Source organism: Denticeps clupeoides, chromosome 4 (assembly GCF_900700375.1).
Source record: "Denticeps clupeoides chromosome 4, fDenClu1.1, whole genome shotgun sequence".
In the NCBI taxonomy this organism is placed as follows: domain Eukaryota; kingdom Metazoa; phylum Chordata; class Actinopteri; order Clupeiformes; family Denticipitidae; genus Denticeps; species Denticeps clupeoides.
In genome coordinates this window covers 24,414,838-24,436,068 of record NC_041710.1, presented here as the reverse complement: position 1 = coordinate 24,436,068, position 21,231 = coordinate 24,414,838, and the positions used below count along the sequence as shown (strand labels likewise).

The window sequence follows — 21,231 nt, the reverse complement described above, 5'->3', positions numbered from 1 at the left end:
ACATCAACCTCTCACTGAAGAGCAACGAAAGTACTAAATGTTCTAGGTATTATAATAAAATGCACACATGCGGTAAATGAAAAATAGAAATACGCAAATATAAAAATCAGACAAAAATAATAATAAAAACAAACAAATCATCTTTCACTGCACCCTGGCCATTCGCTGCAGTCGCATCGCGCTCATTAGGACTCCACTAAGCCAGTAATTAATACCAGAGTCAACCCAGCCATCAATAAAGGACCACTTCATCAAAGCAGATTCCACAAATAAAACCAGATGCTGCTAACAACACCGAAGCACCCCAGCCTGGGTTAAACGAGTGAACACACGAACGAGCCTCCTCGATACAGCCTCAAAACTTTTCTTCACGTTGTCATTTTGGGGTGTTGTGTGAAGAGTTCTGAGGACAAAAAATTCATGCAATTCATTTATGCGCTCTGAATATTTTACGGATGCACTGCATATCTACGTGTCTTTTTAGAGAAGTGTTAGTTGCCCGTGTGAGTGGTGTCTTGTGAAACCACATCCTGCCCAGAGAAGGTTTTTCTTTTTTTTTTTATACAGCCATAATGTTCCTTAACTGCTAAGCAAGGGCCAAGCTTCTGATTTTTAAATGAATACATAATGTCCTTTGCTCTTATAAATCTTCAATGAGTTGCACTCGATTCAGACCAGCACTCAGCCCATTAGTGTGGTTGCAAAGTACAACAAAAGTGAACACAAGGAGTACGCGAGGGTTGAATTATTAATTACGGTTGTGTAAGTACGTCTTCTGCACTTTTGTTTGTCTGCCTCCCTGTGTTGCATTGATGAGGTGGGGGTGTGAAATGATAACGTTGCCAGCGTGCAGGCGAGTTTGGGGGCTTTGGCTGGGGCTTTAAGGCTCTAATCCCGGAGACTTTGTGAACCTTTGTATGGAGAGCTGGGGTAGAATGCTAACAGGGTGTCTTGTCAATATCAGCGACCTGCATCAACGGCCATCCTAATTTGTACCTTTCTCTCCAAGGCCAAAATAAAGATTCATGCCAAGAGCCGTAACCCAGACATTAGACGAGTGGCCCTGAGAAGCCAGAGATCTTGGTGACCTTTTGTGTGCGTTGCTCAGGTGTGACTTTGTTCAGGAACGCCAGACTTAGCGCAGCATGGAAGGTTATCAGCCGCCCTCTCACATATACAGTGCTCATGTCTGTTTTTTCTAAGGAAAAAGGGCAGCTGGGCTTTCATACCTTGGCCGAAACAAAGCAAAATGATGGCGTGTGTAGGTGGGTGTCTGTAAGTTTGTGTCTGCAATATTTTTGCCCCTTGTCTGCATTTTTATACCAAAGAGTTTAAGTCTTTGCAAATATAACTGAAGCGGCCTAAGAGCATATCACAAAAAAATTACAAATAAAATAAACATGTGGCCTTTTATTCCACATTCCTTCCACAAGTTTCTCCCTTCCTCGTGTCAGATCTATAGACATACATTATTTATATATTTCTTTTGATGCCTCACAGACTTAACTGCGCACACACACTTGCAAAACCCAGCACTATGAGTGCTTGATTTTCTAGTAAAATATTCATTAGCCTACTGGTTTTATTGTACTACAGCTGAAGCCTTTCCCCTCCCTGCCGCAGAGGGCTTTGTCATTGTTGGCTTTTCAAGATTGTGCAGGAACTTAGAGAAAAGGCCTCCCTCTGCTTTTAGCATTTCAGCGAACTGCATATTTGAACGGCAGATATCTATCTAGCTGCCCATCTATCTGTCAGTGTTGGTCAATAGGTGGATAGGTAGGCAGGGATGGATAGGTAGGCAGAGAGCTAGATTGGGCGTGGGGTAGTGACAGAGAGAGAGAGAGAGAGAGAGAGAGAAGGCTAGTACAGCACTCCAGTGCAGCACTCCAAACAGTACCTGTTCACATGCAATCCCACAGCAACTCGCAAATACAGTCGTGGCCAAACGTTTTGAGAATGACACAAATATAGATTTTCACAAAATTTGCTCTTTCAATGTTTTAGAGCTTTTTGTCAGTTCTTTCTGTTGTGTGTTAAAGTATAATTATAAGCATTTTATAAGTTTCAAAGACTTTTATTGACAATTACATCAAGTTCATGCAAGGAGTCAGTATTTGCAGTCAATCAAATTCTAGCCAAAATCCTGACTGGTGGCGACCCATTCCTTCATAATTAGTGATTGGAGTTTATCAGAATTTGTGAGTTATTGTTTGTCCCGCCTCTTAATGTTCACAAGTTATCAATTGGGTTAAGGTCCGGGGAGTTTCCTGGCAATGGACCCAAAATGTCAATGTTTTATTCCCCGAGTCACCTTATGGCACGGTGCTCCATCATGCTGCAAAAGCATTTTTCTTCACCAAACTGTTCTTGGATGGTTGGGAGAAGTTGCTGTTGGAGGAAGTTTTGGTACCATTCTTTATTCATGGCTGTTTTTTAGGCAAAATTGTGAGTGAGCAAACTCCCTTGAATGAGAAGCAGCCCCACACATGAATGGTCTCAGGATGCTTTACTGAGATGGGACTGATTGTAGCGCTCACCCTGTCTTCATCAGTGAAAATGACTTAACCCCAGCAATCAAATCCCTAAACTTTTTGCAAAATATTAGTCTGTCCTTGAGGTTTTTCTTATCTTCTTTTCTTTTCTTCTTTTCTTCTGGCCCATCCTCCAAAAGTCTTTGCCTCACTGTGCTTGCAGATGCACTCACACCTGCATGCTGCCATTCCTGAGCAAGCTCTGCACTGGTGGCACCCTGACCCCACAGCTGATACAGTCCTGGTGCTTGCTGGACTTTCTTGGGCACCACTTGAACCTCTCTCCTTGATGTTTTTGATCAGATAAATGTTAAAGCCTCAGGTACTGCTGGACGTGTTGATCCCAAATCAGATATTAATGGAAAACTGGCAGAAGGGTTAGTCTGGGACAGACATTGTGATCATTTTGATCTTGAAAAAGACCACAGATCTAGACAGGAACAGAAAAATATTGAAATGCGAGTGGCTTGCATTGGCTCTGTGGGGCAGACCTGCTTTAGGAATGCTGGGATATTTGGATGCAGAGTTTGTGCAAGGGCCAGGGCCTCTGAGCGCCCCACTGCTGGTTTAAATTCACACTGCCTGCTGGCTACTAATCATGGGCCGATCCCCTTACACACAGCAGAGACTAACCAGTACATTTGGCCTAGGAGAGCAGAACAAACCCTTTGATTTCAGTTTGGTATGAAAGTGAACAGTATGTCGCGTCGTGTTCTGATGTGCATGTTAGATTCAGTTTCAGTAGCATGCATTGCAAGGTTGGGGTGGTGGACGAAGTAGAGAAACCACACACTTGTAGAGACAGTACTGAATATATCACAAATAACAAGTTCCAATGTAAGATTTATTTGTAACTTAGTAAAAGTGAAATTGTATTATTCTTTACTATCCTTTACTGCACCGCACGTCCTTGAGCATTAAAGATAAACTGGCTGAATTAGTTTTGTGGAAATTCAGAAGAAACACACAAGCCATTCACAAACTACATGTGTGTACATTACGTTTCTCCCTATGAATCTGGGAACAGATTTTGCATGATGTTGTGGCGTAAAAAGTTGAACGTCTTCCCCAATTGACAGTACTTCAGTAAAGTAGCAACATGCTTATTTGCCACCTCATACTCGCTCACTTATTTCTTATCAGGGTGCTGGTGCTAATTCAAGCACAGGGCAAGAACTCGACCACAAACCCAGTGTTTCTCAGATACATCCTTAACATAATTAAGTGGCGTGACACTTGACTTGGGTCTAAAAGACTTCTAATTTGAGGCTTGCACTACATCTTTTGACACGTCTAATACTAAAAAGCACATTCATGGCGTTTTCATAACTATAATAAGCCAGGATGTGTTCTTGTTTATGTACCTGATGTTGAGAACATGTGCTGTGAATGATAACGTACGTTCCATAACTCCATTTCCTCTTCACACATCGCTATTTATGACAGACGTTTAGCCTTCCTCTCTAATAGCCCATCAGGCCCTCGTTGTGTATGTATGTGCGTCATGGGATCTCATGAAGACTGAACCCTCTGAAAAACAAAGAAAAATATTGTGCACTGAGCCCCAGCTTCCCACCTCCCTCGGTCGGCCCCTACCAGCTCTGCTTGTCACCAGCAGTTGCCGGCGTGATCAGGTGGCTGCGTTTTTCTGCCTCCCCGAGCAATTATAGCGCTAAACCCATCTGTTTTATGCTAGAAGAGGAAACGGCGAGCGCGAGAGACTAATTCTGTCAGCGGTTTTTCACACTTTATTAAAAAATAATAATTACTCTTTCATGTTTCCTCAGGGAGTCGCCCAACTATGGCGGTGAGCGCAGGTTCAAATCTTCAGAAGAAAAAGGCTTCTCTTTTTTTAATCGGCAGTTTGTCAGTTTTCTCTCAATTATTGAATAGACTTGTTAGGTTCTTTCAGGTATTAAATGCCAATACCTTTATAATAATGAAGTGGTCTTTGAATCTGGCAAAGAATGGTCTTTTCTAGCGTCTTGCGATAGCCTTGGAGGATAACGAGAGAGGAGGCTTTTTGGCTCCAGAAGTAGACGTATTGTGCATGAGTGTCAGTTGATAATACACACTCCTCAGCCGGTCAATGGCGGCGGAGGCCATACCCAGCTCCTGTTTACAGACAGAACGGCCCTGTCATTCAATTCCCATCGATCCGCACTCGCCTTCTGAATGCGGCTGCCAACTGAATCCCAAACACATATGCATCCTGCCCATTCTCCTCCTGCTCTCAGGCTCCGCTGCTCGACTGTCTTTCTGGCTCTCTGACAAATTCATAATCGCTGATCTTGAAGAAGGATTCATTATTCACATGAGTGAGTGAATGAGTTTAAAGACCAGGCGGACGGATGTGTGAAGATGGAGGGGATATTATTTTGCATACAATGAAGGACACACAAAATGGTCAAGTTATTGTATTAAAAAGTCCCGTCGAAGTAGGGCAACTGGGCCGGTCAAACAGTAACAGCACTGTTTAATTATTTCTATTGATTATTAAGTCAGGTCGAATCATGTTTTCAAGAGCAGCCCATCAGAAAAATTGCCAGCAAGCAAGAGGAGGAAGACTGAATTCGACGTAGCTTGAGGTTCACAAAGGGACGCCTGACGAATGACCTTTGTAAAGCGCCATCCGTCAGCTCAGCGCCCTCTGATGGATAATAAATTGGACTGGCTCTTGTTGTAAATGATGCTTCACTAACACAACATTTTTGATAGCTTGTTGCCCATTAATTTTACATAAGAGACCAAATATAGGCAACTCGCCACCCCCCAGCCTATCCACCCTAGTGTCTGTTTTCATGAATGGCCTAAGACTCACAGTTAGTAGACTCTGAGCACACTGGATGGCGTCCAAAGCTTCCATCTGCTCGGCAGGCCTCATGGTGTTTCCGTCTCATACCCTGAACAAAGCCTGCAGTGTTGTCACGTTGATTGAACCACTCTGTGAAATGCAATTATTGCAGTCGAATTTTTTTTTTTTTTTTTTACAGAGCAGCTCATTCATTTCAGACGAAAATCTGAATTCTGACCAGGCTGGCCTTTATCCTCCTGTCATTATGGCCGTATTGTAACATCTGTCCTCAAAGAGGGCCCTGCTATATTTAGCCAAGTCCAGTCTTTATGTAGGTCAAGAATCCGAGACAGGCTTCTGAGGCGAGACGTTATTGGACCCGGCCTTCTTTCAGAAGCTTCCTGGAAGAAGCTCATGGCCGGCCACTCCCTGTCTTAGGTGCAGAGCGTGGTTAAATGCCCTGAAGGCCTTCCATTGTCCTTCAGTTGATGAATAAAAAAACGTCCCTCACAGTTTCCCACTGGCTCAGGCACTGGCCCTCTTAAGGCTCAGCTAATGGGACCTTCCTGGCTATATGACTGTCAAGCTGCTCTGTGTGAATCGTTGAAGTTTTTTAATTACGTTTTTCTTCTGTACCCCTTAGCTCCAAACCCCATTTTAGGGCCACTCTTGATGCAAGCGGCAATGTTTGTCACTTTAGGCTACAGCTCTGAGGCTAAAAACGTACTTGTTTTTTTTGTTATTTCCTGTTTGTTCTTCATGGGCACACTTTGAACTTCCTGTCAGGGGCATGTTTATCAGTGTCGCTGCAGTCACAACAGTGATACGCGATACAAATTAACCCAGTTGCAGAATGGAGTATCGCGACGTTGATCTATGAACACAAATCAGTCTAAACTGCAGTACTCACCAGCACTGGTGTTCACACACAGAAACAGGGAAGAAACATACAAAGCACATGCTTGGCAAGGAGAGAGTAGGATTGGAGAGATGAACTTCTGAGGAGTTGAACTCAATGACTGAGCAAGGACTGTCTGGTCAGTGCTGGCTAAATAAAATGGGAACCGACTGTCACTGTCTTCCCGGTCCTCTCACGTGAAGCCAGTGTGGAGCGTCACATGACAATGTTAAGCGAATGCGCTTTGAACCCGTCTGAGACACCCAGGAAAGATGAAATGGTGGAAGATTTACTGAGTGCTGCACAGGCACACACCCATTTGACAAAAGACATTGTCCTGGGCATGTTCGACAACACTATTATTTTTCTAAGCTGCACCATAACCAGTTTTATTGAGCTCTTTTAAATGCAGGAACCTTTGGACTGCATTTATGCATCGCTATGCTGGGGACGCATTCAGCTTCAAAAGATTCACACCACATACACGCTGTGCATCCTCTCTGTCTTTAGAACAAGAAAGTGGACAAGAAAGTGCTGCCGAGTAGTCATTGTTAAGAGGCAACTCTGCATTTCTCACCACTATGCAAGATGGCAACATGTTAATGAATACCTTCTCATTTCACACACCACTGCATCAAGCAAATACAAATTAAAAAGTAAAAGCATTTCCACACACAATGAGAACTTAGAGCTCTGTGTCCATAAGAAAGCCACTCATTAGTGGGGCTAATCTTATAAAAGGCTTGAATTTGTTAGTGAGCACAAAGATTGGACTTTGGATCAATGGAGAAAGGTCATGGGGCCTGATGAATCCAGATTTACCCTTTTCCAGGGTGTTGGGTGCAACAGGATAAGAAGGGAGTCCCATGCAGTGATGCAACCATCATGCACAGTCCCAGCTTTACATGCCTGTGAAAGCAGTATTATGATCTGGGCTTGTGTCATTTTGTCAAGTCATACAATGGGGCAATAAAATTAAATAAATAAAAGTGCTTTTTAAGACTACAGTACGAGGATTTAGCAGGTTCATATTGTGTTCAGGGAGCAAGAGACATCATTTTCCCAACCATAACACCATTTTGTGTAGTGCCTTAACTCTCCAGTCCTCAACAAAAGAAAAACTCAATGCAGCTTCATCAAAACACTGCCAAACAAAGGCTATAATCAAAATATGAAAATGAATGCAGGCCCAACCAAACTTTTGGCAGGGCTGTGCATAATGGCATTAAAATACAGCTCTGTTTTGCCGTGTGTGAGTTGTTTGTTAATGTCACCCAACCTTCGGTAACGGCTGCGATTACGCCTGAAATGAATGCACCTGACCCACTTTAAAGACACGCATGATGTAGTGCTGCATATGCTCCCTGGCTTTATTGGGTTAGCTACGCAATGTCTCATTTGGGAACATTTCAGGCCGCGAATGGCCGGCATTTGCCTCCCGCAGACTTCAGAGCAGCTGGCAGTTGTCGAAGTGAGTCAGCATTTAATTGTTAAGTTGAAGCCATAATTCGGGGTAGATAGGCACCCCCATTGGTCTCGTGGGGCGCCGTTGTTGTCGAGTGATGAATTGGTCCACAACTTGTGAGCTTGGCCGGCACAACTCTAAATTAGATTGGCGGCCAAATTGATAAATCGCTTTGTGTTTTGTCAGCACTGGAGTGGTTTTAAGCAAATTATTTGTAATTTGTATACAAGATCAACAGCCTTGTTCGAAATAAAACAATTATTGTATTAGCTGGCCTGGCGGCAGAGTTCAAGCGGCTTATTACTCCTCTGACCGCCACTCTTCCGTTAATTGTTGAGAAGATCACAGCCCATTTCCTGGACCCCTTGCCACCTCCTGAGCAGCCTTCTTCCCTGAGGTGGTCTGGTGCCCTCTTGGGCGAATGTCCCGCTCCAGTTGGTGCAGCCCTGGAGGAAGGAGTCCCCGAGACAAATGGTCTGAGCACCTGCTCTGGAGCAGCAAGAACTGTGTAATTCCTACCTTTTCTACCATTAATTAATTCTGTGCCATGAACCCAAGTAAATACATTGTCATTATTAGTTTAACGATGATTGTTGTTCTATGTAAGAAGCTGTTATTATTTAAGGAATAACTTACATGCATAATATGGTGGAAAAATGGCCTACAAATTGATCCTCAATGCAAAACATTTCCCTTGAGAGTTGATTGTTTCTTAAATTATTCAGAATTCACCCTCCAAGCCCATTCTTTTTTGTCACTTCAACAAAGCTCTCTGATTAACTGTTGTCATAAAGAGACCCAGGGCCAATTAGATTTGTTGAGGATACGCATACAAGCAGGCAATCTGCCATCACGCTGTTGAAGCTGACTGTGGCTGGGAGGAGAGTGGGAGGACCGGTACGCTCTGTAGCGACGCAGCAAAGCTTCAAAGTTAATTTGAGGTCAATCACAAGCTAGCTGACAGATTCCTCCTCAATCTGCTGGGAAAGTCGACTCCTGTCGGCTTCATGTTAAGAAGTTTACCTTCTGCTGAGCTAATGTTAATCTTGGCAAACTCTGGGATAGGCCGTACTTAACTTTTTTTCCTTTTCACTAAAGACAAAGGTATTTTTTGCTCTCATTTTTCCCCTTAACCATGACCAGTGGTGGGCAAATGCATTTTTTTTAAGTTATAATATTACATTTCTCATTAAAATAGCATTTTATGTTATATTATGCTAAGAATTTCCTCTTTTTGGGAATATTTACCTGTATGAAAAATTATACACCTATAATGAAATACAGTTGGTGTCTGTGTTGTTGTTGTTTTTTTGTGGTTTTGCATGAATGTGAATGACATGGACTCAAAATAAAGACCCAGCTTCCTCATCCTCATCGAGCTTTTTTGGTAGTACTGCCCTCACTTGCCACATGTGAACATTGTAAAGATATAAAAAAAAAGTGGTAACTGCAGTAACTTGCTGGGATTATATACTGTAGTACAGGATAAAATTAAATAGTGCAATCCCTTATGCAACTAAGGAAAGTAACAATATTACAGTAACATCTTGACAGTTTTCCCAGTGTCTAGTAGTCATCTGCACTACATTACAACACCATCAGATAGTTTGATAGTTCATTGACTCACATTGCAGGAAATTCACTCTAAGTTAGATCCCTCACTCTTTATTCCAGGCCTGCCACTGGGGGAAGCTGTAGAGGGCAAATAGAAAAGTGCATTCCTCTGGACTCCATCATTTTGTCACAGTGAAGGATGCCACGTGTGCGTCTTAGGGGATTTATTTGGTGAAGTCCCTTATAATTCCTTTCTTAGGCGTTTTTTTTCTACCATTCCTGCCTTCTTCCTTTTCAGTATGTCCATACGTGATGTGCGGAGTAACACACCCCTTAATTAGCCAGTTCCAAAAGGGACAGATACAATTTAAAGTAGATCAATCACAGTAATTGGATGTTGTTTGCTTCATTCAGATGGATCATTTTTCTTCATTTTCGTTGGCCTGCGTTTGTGCCATGGATTTCCCATCACCTGCAATGATTCAAGAAAAGACTGGGTCTCTAATATGAAAAACCTGTCAATTCACCCACATTATTTCTCTCTGTCGCAGGATTAGTAACACCCCCTACAGCCTTTTTCCCCCATTATTTTAATTCCTTTTTACCTTTCAGCTCTCACGCTCTGCTCTGTCCACTTCTTTCTCAAATTTCTCTGCTCTTCTGTGTCTGCAGGTCATCAGATGATTTGGCAACAGTGGGGACTGTAGTGGTCAGCCGTCTCAAGATGGGGGAAATAGAGGACGGGGAGGCGGACCACATCACTGCTGATGTGAAGGGCCAAAAGGTAGGGCTTCCTTACCTAAACCGCAACACCTCCCCAGCCCCACCCTACCCTGCCCTGCCGGGGCGGGGACGTGGCGGCGGCTCTGCTCTGCAACCCATGATTCAATTACTGCCGGCGGGGGCCACTTCCAGATGCCTCAGCAAGTGCTAATGCTGGGGGGATTAGCCTGTCACCACTCAAGTGGCCCAATGAGATTCATCTGTCGCGGAAAGCCTTCAGGGACAGCTCGTGCATGTCTGTGTGTGTGTATGTGCGCGTGCGGGGTGCATGCGTGAGAGCGGAAAACTCCGATCCCTCGTCTGCAGTCGCGATTTTAAATCGCTGTCTCCGCTGAACATCCACGCTAATCCGGTGTGAAGTGTGGCGCCGCACCTGCACAGGAAGGAAGGGACGTTATAGGCGTGGGCGCCATGACGCTTCAGACGACGGATGACAGGTGTTGCCTGCAGAAGATTTGCCCCCCCTAAATCTCCGATGGTGGTTAGACTTCCTGAAAATGGGCTGCATTTTTCCCAACAGCAAAGTAGTATGTATTTTTCCATAAATTTTCACTACTATGCGACTGATTTGATCTTTAATCTAACGGTGGTTATGATCCTGTTTCTGTAGTATTTCCGTCTTTATGTCGACTTCTGCTTATATAATTAAGTGTAGTTTAAGACCTGTCCAGGGCCCAAGTACAAGTGTGTGTGTGGCCATGCCCGAGAGCAAGGCACATCAGAGGGAATCAGCCAATTCCATAATGACGGGTGGTGTGTCACGTCTGACATTACGTCTCGTTGAACAAGTAACAGTGATGCACCCGGCCACAGCCAGTACATTAGCGCTGGCTCCATAGATTGTCATCATTACAACGCTCCTTTCTTACCTCAGAGATTCTTCATGGCATGTGATGATTTATCCTCTCTCTCTCCCTATTTCTCTTTTTCGCTCTCTCGCTCTCTCTGGGTTAAACCATTCACCAGGTATTCTGTGACTCAGCCCTGAGCTCAAGGCACCCGTGCTAGCGACTCAACTCTCTAGTTTTGGTTTTGACAGATCCATGAACGTCTTGCTACTGCATAACTCACTTTCTCTGAGAATTGGGGTCATTTTCCCACAGTTTAAAAACAGGGATTATACTGCATCCCAGTCCAGGGTTCTGGGAATACTGCATTGGCCCAAATATTTTTTGAAAAGACTAATTATAGAATTGTTATAGAATATTGATTTTGGCACCATCTACTGCTATTGCATTTTTGACTAGACTGCGACTGTAAGATGACACATCTTTTTCACGTGTGATTTACTGTATATAACATAAGTTATTAACAATGACTAAAGGGTTGAAACAGCACCTGTCAGGGATCCCTGCTGACGTCTGTCTACCACTGAAAGGACCTACAATGAATGTTGATCCAGTCAGAAAAATCATGCTTCTCTGTTAGATCATGTGGGAAACCTTGGGTCTTGCATTCGTGTGGATGTTACTTTGACATATGCAACTTACCAGATGATTGTTGCAGACTGTTGCAATCATTTCTTAGTGGCGCGTGTCCTCTTCCTGCAGGTTAATGTGCAAGTAGACAGTAGACATCTAAAGTGGAAGTGATTGTTTTGACATTGTGATACACTGCAGCACAGCATTCAGTGTATACTCTGCAATTAACCCTTAGTGAGCAGTGGGCAACCACACTGAAAAAAGTGAACACTAGTAATCTGTCACTACCAAATATTTTGGTAGTGCCGTAATGTAAATAAACCATTCAAACCTGCTGTAACCTGTTTATTTACATTATTCTATAGGAGATGCATGGGACATTTTGAAAACACAAGATACTTTATCCCCTAACTAGTGGTCAGAATTATGATCAAGTGTGACAAGTACGTAATACCTTACTCCCGGGTAGTTCATTATAAAGTTATGACAAAAGCCAAACAACTTGTGATGCATGGGACACAAAGAACTAGTCTCACTTCATTGAAATTAGTAAAGATTTTACATCATGAGCGGTAACAAAGGGCTGCAAAACCTTCAGCTTTTCAAATACATGGAAATTAAATGATGTTCCACATTATTTGAGAACTCATCTTACATATTAGGACAAGTAAACATGTAAATATTACAGAATTTCTTTTAGAATTTAGGTTTAAATTCCCAGAAAATCGCCTAATGCTAAAATGTTAGGTGTGACAGAGTTTAAGTTTAGCAATTGTTCACTTTTTTTCAGTGCATGAGTATGTGGGGATGGTACATTGCTGAAAGGGACCTCAGTGGCAACACCGCAGTTCAGAATTCAAAAGTCTGCTTCCTTAGCTGCTAGGCCACAACTCCTCAACACTGCCTTGTTTGAACAACATGGGAAGATGGTGATTTAACCTTCATTTGTCCATATCTCTGATTGAGTGTCTGTGGGATGTGCTGAACAAATCCTCACAATTTCCTGGATGCATCATTTGATATCATGGAACCGAACACCTTCAGAGGTCTTGTGGAGTTCATGCCTTGATGTTTTGGCAGAACAAGGCAAAATGCTGTATCTGGTGTCTCACACTAATTGAATCTGACCCAGTGGCTTCTCCTTCACACCCTTCAGAGCTGACCAGATGTGAAGGCTCCTCACCGGCTCCTTTTGGACCTGCACTTTGTTGACTCGCACCTTCGAGTGCAGGTGCAGGCTGTCCCTCTGGTCAAGGTTTATACAGCTCGTGTGAGAGGGTAGAAGAATGAGAGACATGTGAGACAGATGGAAAGTGAAATGATAAAAAAGAGAGCGGGAGAGACACACATCTCTCGGAGGCAAATTGTCACCGCTGCTTTAAAGTCCTGTCAAATATGCATCACATCAAAGAAAAGGTTGTGTGAAGCAGCCCTCGCCATCACAGGGCCCCTGACAACATCTCATTTGGAAATAATCTGTTGGAGTTTGTTTCCTTTTGACTTGTGTCGATTTTTTTTTCTTCAGAATGAAAAGCCCTCTTAAAATGTGGCACTCCACTCAAAAGCTTAAAATTGCCTGGTACTGGAACACAATGTGTGAAGACACGTCTGTTCATATTTGTTTTTGAGTTGCTATTTTCTTCTAGGAGTGTGTATACAGGACCAGTGTTAGAATAGAATTGTTTGACGTCTGGAGGTCCTGATCTGTGGTCATTTTATAATTTGGTTTCTTCTTTTTTGTCGCATAGTGCACTCTGGTGTGTGAGTCACTGGACGGAACCACAAACGACAAAGATAATGGTCCCCTGATGAACGCTGGTAAGTTGGCACACATACGACTTGCTCTCATTATACCTGGAATGTTAGCCTTGCCCTTTGTTTCCATGGTTACCCTGCCATTAGCACAAAGTTTGAGCTGTAATGTCTGTCTTGAGGAAAAGAGAGCGGGAGAAGAAAATGTAGGAGCCACAAAATGTACTGCTCACTATGTCTCCATGATGTTAGAGAGAATCAGGTGTTCGCACATGTAAGTATATTAAGTGTGACTGCATCTATATGTTTAATTGGATTCAATTTTTTGTGCGCAAGCTGTGTAAGGGGTGGTATCAGCCTTTGTAAAACAACATTGCAACTTGCATCTCACTTGTAAATGATGAAACGTGAAAAGCTGCAAAACTGATCAATTCACTGCTCAACATAGTACCAATTTACCACCATCGAAACTGTAACAAGCATTCCTGTCAGATATACGGTGCTCAGGAAATCACATGTATATTGGGTACTATGGTACTACTACAGTAGTCTGATGAAATTGAAGGGCTGAACTATATATACATATTGATCAAACTAAGAGACTTGAATATTCCAAAATCTAGTGTTTAAATCCCGAGTCTCCCCATCTGTTGACTGTCACACTGTGCTCAGGTGCTGTGCAACCCCATTACACACACAATCACGGCTTTTGTGATGTTCTTATGAATGATCAGCTCCACCTCTGTCTTGGGAAAAAATGTCACTTAAAAATGTCACTCCTTTGAGACATCCCTGAATGACTGGCAAGAAAAGAAAGCAAGCAGTTCTTATGGTATTACGCTGAAATTTTATCTTTATCTGAAAAGTTTATGAACAGAAGGCCAGTGCTTTATTTGTCACATCTCATTTTTTGAGATCATTGTGACACATTGAACACAGCTTTGTTGTTGCCTGCATGATCTGCTTTTTTCAGCCTCATGCAGCTATTATTGTGTGTGTGTGTGTGTGTGAGAGTGTGTGTGTGTGTGTGTATATATATATATATATATATATATACACACACACACACACTGTGTGTGTGTATATATATATATATATATATATATATATATATATACACACACACACACACACACACACACACACACACACACACACACACACACACACACACACACACACACACTGTATATATGCTACCCTAGAATATACTTATGCTACCCTTGACCAAGTTTCTCAGAAAGGAGATTTAAAATTCCAGCCAGGCCAAGTAGTTAATTAAAGTTCACATAAAATCATGATTACAACCAGGGAGGCCTGGTGTGAGTTCAAACGGCACCGATAAAAGACAGTGGTGCTTTGGCAAATTCGGGCCACTGGGAGCTTTTCCACGTTCAAGTGTCACTCAGCGTGTCCCTCCTTGTCTTCTTGCCAGCACCACCATTGCGCTCAGGCTGGACAAGGTGTCAGCTTCCTCAGGCCAATTACAGAGGGGCCTGTAAAAAACCCACAGGCCCACCTCACTCATTAGCTCAAACACTGAGGAAAAGGGAAGATCAGCCAAGGGGAAGTGAGAGAGAGAATGGCAAGGACTTTGTTCTTGTTTAGCTGGCTTTTTTGTCCTCATGCCACATATAAAAAATTGCCTTTTCCTCCATGCTGACTCTAGTCATGGGCGTCTGAGGACGGGTTTGTGCATTTTTGCCCACGAGCGTGTCATTGTCGGATGCGTCCACGAGATTAGTCAACAGACAACGGCGCCGGTTCGCTTTAGCTTCACAGCTGTAGCAGTCAAAACAAAACGCTCCCTGCGGACCACCAGATTGACTAATGCAATTTAGCTGCACCCCCCCCCAAACCGCGTCTGTCATTACTTCTCCTCCAGAAAGACGTGCAAGTGCCCGCTACTTGTGCTAATGTTATGGCCGCCGCACTAAAGTCATTTTGCTAAGTGCCTGGGCACAGGGGCATTCTGTGGCTTCCATTGGCTGCAGGATTAGAGCTTCTGAAGGTGGCGGGAGGAGGAGAAGGGGCGGTCTGAGGTTAATCCGCTACTTCAGGCTTCCCTCTACTCCTCTCCCCAGTAGAGAAGGTCGCCTCTCCATTCTTCTTCTAGAACAGCAACGCATTCATGGGATGCATCTCCCAATTCCACCCTTAATTAGCCCCCTGCTCCCCCCATCCAACCAGACGAAATGAGACACAGACAACAGCAACAGCAGGTTTCTGGAGGTGTAAAAAAACAATCTCTGCCTAATAATATCATCTTTGGCCTACATACCGGTCCGAGACTGACAGACAGACAGACAGACAGACAGACGGTGTGTTCTCTGCAGGCTCCATATGTGCTTTTTTAACTGTGCGATATTATCAGCAGATGGAGGGACACTCCCTGGAGTTTGAGTCGGATGGACATTTTTATTTTAACCGGGTCTGTCTTGTAACCTTGCAGCTTCACCGTTGAAGAATTGCCACTGTCACACAGCCATGTGTTGATCAGACATCTTTATTTACAAATATTTCCATTTTTCTGGGTTGACCCTTAATAAAAGAGTTGCTGCGCTAGGCTATCACCTCAATTTTTTGCCACTGATTATTTTCTGTCTGTCTGATGGTTTTGTAATATGAAGCAATGCTCTGATTTTAAATTCATTGACATTCATAAACAGCCCTGCAGTCTTATCAGGTCTGGTGGGCTGTGAGGACACTTTGGAGGACATTCGGTGAGGGGTGAGGACACACTGATGTCAGGTCCTCTTTTTACCAAAATGAAATGGAGCTGCCCTCCAAATGAAAGCGTGCCCTTGCAGGGCATCCCTTCAAGGGGACATTGCAAATGGAGCAAATAAAACAAAGAATCATCAAGCCATTTGTCTATTTAAGTAATATCTGGTTGTGTAATTCGGCATTTTTGTAAAGTTGTCTGTGGTTAATTGCACAGGGCAGATTTATTATTGTCTGGTTCATTATTTATTCCTTGCTTTCACTAGATAGTTTCACATTTTGATAGAATAAAAACATTCTGGTTATATTCTTGATATAGAATATAATCCAATATAGTCCAATCAAGTATTCTGTGCATAACTCTGCGTTATTTGGTCAGTACAGCCAATCCAAAGGGCACTAACTGGTATGGCTGATCCAATGGGCACTAACTGGCTCTAAGTGCACTTTGAGCTATGTGTGGGGCTTGTTTTGTAATTGACAGGTCAAAGTCGTCATCCGGATTTGCATTAATAAACACATTCTTTAGTGATGTCTATGTGACGGGTGGTGCACTTCGAATCAAGTAGCCTGCATTAGAGCAGTCAATTATCAGGCTTTTTTTCCTTTTTTATAAAAACATCATTAAAACACCACTGTTCTTACACACTAATAAAATTAGGCAGTTAGTTTCTCTTCTTGAATGAAGGTACCTAGCAGGTGGTTCTTTCTTGTTTCTTGTCATTCTGAGGAGACCCTTAACCTTACGCTTTGCGCCAGTGGTGCCAGTTTGAAAATAATTTCGATTTCTTTCCCCCTCCTTTTCTCGTTGGTCTCGTTAATTCTATTTTAATATGTCTTATCTGCGTATTGATTTCTGCAAGTTTTCCTGCTCTCATTAAGCTGCACATGCTAGAAAACGTCCTTCGACTTTTCTGAGTCTGTCTGTAAACATCCCAGCATGCTTTGAAATCCTCTTTTCTTTTGTGGCACTGTGAGGAAGCACAACTGAGGATTTAGTGTTAAAAAACAAAACAACAACAACAACAAAAAATCGGTTTTCAGGAGACCGTTGGTGTTGAGGCCTTCAATTTTATGAACAGACTAAATTACAGAGCATCATTTCTTAATTCCACTCAGTGGAACTGACAGAACTGACACAGAACCAAAAGGGAGGCAAGGGAGGAAATGTATATTAAAATGAATGAAGTCCCACCTTTAATTTTTCCTCTTTAGTCCATATTTATTGGTATTGTCACACATATGACTGACTGGCTTGCTTCTCACAGTTGGCGTTGAGAAGTGAGGAGGAAAAAAAGGTTGTGAGAGCATACATGAGTCACAGAGGCCTTTTCTTCACATCTGCCTGTGTCCTGATAAGAGCATTAAAAGCTGTTTTCAGACTTCTCTGCTCAATTGCTGCTATTTAGTGCCTCTCCTACTTTCATATTTTTCACGCTCTTACTCAGAGTACATCTCTCTCTTTAGAAAGGGAAGTGGTGGCTTGTTATTTGAAAACTTTTAATAGCCCTATAGAAGTAGACGGGCTTCGATTTTCCCCTGTTGTGTCATAAACAACTAATTAAAATGGAAATGTGTTATGGCGGCAGTGCAGATGTGATTGTCGGGTCACATTTTGTTCGTCCTGATCTCGAAACTACTATACTGCTGCAGTTCCAGTTGTCTATGTGATGTTTACTCCAACCCATTAGAAAGAAAACTCAACTGCGTTGGAGGCCTGACATACAAACAGCATTTTTTCTATGGGAAAATAGTTCAGTAACTCTGCTTTGCTACTTGTTTGTTGCAGCAAATGATATCTCAAACACATTCTAAAGTCCACCAGCCATTCTTGAGTTCATTTGGGTCCCATGGAAGCTATTTGGGAATTATCTGATTGAAAATGAGACACGTAGTATGATTTTTACCTCCCTTCATGACATAGATGGTGTTCTCCCCAGAACTATTTTTGTTAGAAAAACACACACATATATTTCTTGTGCTTGACTGGTCTGTAGATGAATCAATAACTTGAATCAATAAGAAGAACTCAGCTTCTTTATACCCATCAACTGCTCCGTTTTTTTTTTCAGTGTTCAAGAACTCCGTGTATAAGGTCTACAGGTTCCAGACAGTGGACAGCAAGTGGATGCTAGTGAGGGAGCAGATGGCAGAGTGCACATTGTCCTTCAGCATTCCGAAACAGCTGATCTCGCTGTACATCGAGGAGGACAGCAGCAGGTACGTATGTATGTATGTATGTATGTATGGGTGAATACATAGAAAGATGTGGCCCTGATGGGGGGAAAAAGGGAAAATAGATTAAAAGCTATACTTAGCCAACTCTAAATTATTCAAGGTCTATTTAACACTTCAAAAGAGTTTTTTGAAGATTTTTTTTCAGGCTTGTTCCCTTGTTAGACCCTCGTCTTTATCCCTCCCTTGCTTTCTCTGCCAGCATTGTTTGGAAATGGGATGGGGGGTTTTGGTGTATTCCACCAGAAAAAAGCTGTAGTTGTAGAAAAGTCTGAAGAAATCAAGCAATTCTGTTTCAGTGCAGTGCAGACCAAGGCTAAGTAGTTGATACAAAGAAAAAAAAATCAAACAGACAAAATAGCGGAAAAGCACTCTGGTGCTCAAATCGCTCTAATGGGGACATATAAGGCAGTGATAAGTGATTTATTCTCCTCTCTGATTCACAGGCCTTCGTGCCTGCATCCACGATCGCTTTATTTGCTGAAGGTGCCTCTGAGGCATGCGTATCTGAAGCAAAATACACTTGCAGGTGCCTAGAGTGTCTTAAAGACAGGATGTCTGTTCTTATCTAATTCGTGCCGTATTTGAACTCATACGACCTCAAGATTTTCTCATGTTTTTGTGTACATACAATCTTCTCGTTTAATGTGCATGTTTTTCCAGCTTGGACAGGCATACGTTCGTGTTTACATTGCAAGGGTAATCAGCTTGTCATTATATGATCCTGCCTCCATTCAATGCACTAAAAGCATTTCCTTTAAAGTGAGTTCTCCAATTTCCCAAACCAGAATCATTATGCTCTCAAGCTGTTGCAGCGCATTTATGGGCTGCTCATGCCATTTGAGCTCAGTGGGTTTATTCAAAAGCCATGGGTTCGACTTCACCACAACTATCTGAAATGATCTTGTCTCACCTTAGATGGTCTCCGTGCTGTCAGTAGTTGCCCAGGTCTATTCACAACATCAATGCAGATGCTGGGCAAGTGGGGTAAGTTGCTCAGAAAAAGATTACCGGGAGTAAAGTTTCATTGCCTGTTACATATTAAGGTCTCTCTTTGAGGAACACTTAGTATTATTGGTATTATTACTGTTTTTGTATTGACTTTGTTGGAACAAATGAAATCAATTATTTCAATCAAAAATTGGAGACTTGTACCAGTGATTGGGAAGATGAGTCTTTAGTGCAAGAGTTAAGGCAGGGGTAAATATCCAGCAGATTTGTTCAAATTTCTCATTAAATCTTTTATATTTGAGACTTTTTCTTGGGAGTTTATCATCTAAATGTAAAACTTGTAAAACTATGTAAAACTTGTAGTGAGAACAGTCAAAGCAACAGTATGAATAGAGGAAGTTATTTCATTGAATTTACTTTGTGCATGCCACTTTGTACATAAACTGAACTGATTTAACAGATATTTGCTAATCTTAGCTTGACCAGCCTTCATTAGAAGAGAGAGTCACAGTCCAATTAACTGGCCAAACAACTTACAACTGAGCTGTCAAAGTGCAGGGTGGTTTTGTAATATCACTGAAATTTGAGCAGAATTCAAGGAACAGGGGTCAATACGAAGACATATGAAGTACCTTACAATTTACTCCTTACTACTGGTAACAGTGTATTCATTAGAATGCAAAGTGTCAATAATGAATGCAATTTATAAAATTATAGTGTTGGACCTATAAATTGTAGATTCAAAATATCAAATATTTCAGTTCCTGCGCTCTTTTCCGTCTTCATTTCTCATGTTTATTGGTCAGTCTCCTCTGGAGTCCCATCACCCCTACAAGTGCTCTCAATTGCTCGGCCATAATCAGCTTTGAGCCGGCTGCTCAACTGTGCTGGCTGGGTATTGGCGATCATTAGGCCCACACACATTCTCAGACCAGATCTCCCAGTGCCCAAAAGTCCACTGTGCAATTATCCTGCACCAAATCTCCCTCCGTTCCTTTATCTAGCTGCACAGGAAATAGGACATGGGCTGCATTATCCACGCAGTGGTTCAATTACCAGCCCTGTTGTTCCTTTGTCAGATTTTTGCTTTTCAAAAAATTTGCTGCTGGGACAATCATATCTGCAGTCTTACTCCAGGGACAATTTAAATGAGCCGGGCTTGTTTTTTAGCAGTTGGATACAGCGGCTGAATTTGCTACATAGGCCGTGTCTGCCCATATATGTAGTACCAGCAATAATAAACCTTCCTTTTAAGGTCCTTGTCTTTCTTGGGCCCAATGCTGCTTCTATGCTCATGCTGTTTAATAATTAAGTTGCTTGGAAGACTGGGAAGCGAAAGACATCTCCTTTTCTGTGCCTCTTCTGGTTCATTATGGTAATGGTGCCATTCTCTTCCCCCACTTACTTTTGATCTTGACAGTCACACTCCTATTTAATATCTTCCTGTGTGTATGCGTGTGCAATCTTACTATGATTTCACAAAAGGAATGTTTTCAATTCCCCTTTTCTCTGTTGGAAAATGGGTGAGGCAGACAGGAGCTACTGCTCTTAATGTTACTGTTCTGTTCAAATCTATATCTACATCTATACAAATCTACATCTATACAAATAGTCAGAAAGCAGCTGCACAATGTTTTGGGCCTGTGCACATGGTGACAGTGACACAGACAAACTCTCCTTAAGGACAAAAAGTCATTGAAGAATGTTAGGAGCGTACATGTCTTATCTGTTCTTCTCACTCTCTGTCCATAATCACTAAATTCCTTTCAGCATCACAGGTGCCCTACTTCCTTTCCAGGGACATTGGCTGTTGTGGGCACCCAGGTTACCAACCAAAGGGTTTAAACACTATTAACTCACACTTATACCTTGGCCATTTTAGTGCCAGTGCATGCCTTAGGCCAGAAACTATACTATACTAAACCAGAAACTATTGTTAACAAAACTAACCAGGCTGCTCTTTCATTATTTACACCCACAATAATAAGAGGACATGCTCCTATTGAACACTTCCACCATTCCTCAGTTACTGGTTCTTGCAGTGGAGCTGATGTTAAGATGTTAGCCAAGAATGGTAAAGCTGAATCCCTGAACCATAGCCCATTTTGTGTGGATAAACAGAT

The 21,231-nt window shown here is 42.4% G+C and overlaps 1 protein-coding gene across 7 annotated transcripts in view; it reads left to right on the top strand.

Annotated features, from left to right (window-relative positions):
• Nucleotides 1–21,231, top strand: part of inpp4b (inositol polyphosphate-4-phosphatase type II B) — a 200,114-nt gene that overhangs the window by 133,511 nt on the left and 45,372 nt on the right. For all 7 annotated transcript variants that reach the window (XM_028976621.1, XM_028976619.1, XM_028976618.1 and 4 more), the window contains 3 exons: nucleotides 9,915–10,026; nucleotides 13,195–13,264; nucleotides 17,995–18,142. In XM_028976621.1, the coding sequence (XP_028832454.1) occupies nucleotides 9,915–10,026; nucleotides 13,195–13,264; nucleotides 17,995–18,142 (330 nt within the window). The remainder of the gene's footprint in view (nucleotides 1–9,914; nucleotides 10,027–13,194; nucleotides 13,265–17,994; nucleotides 18,143–21,231) is intronic.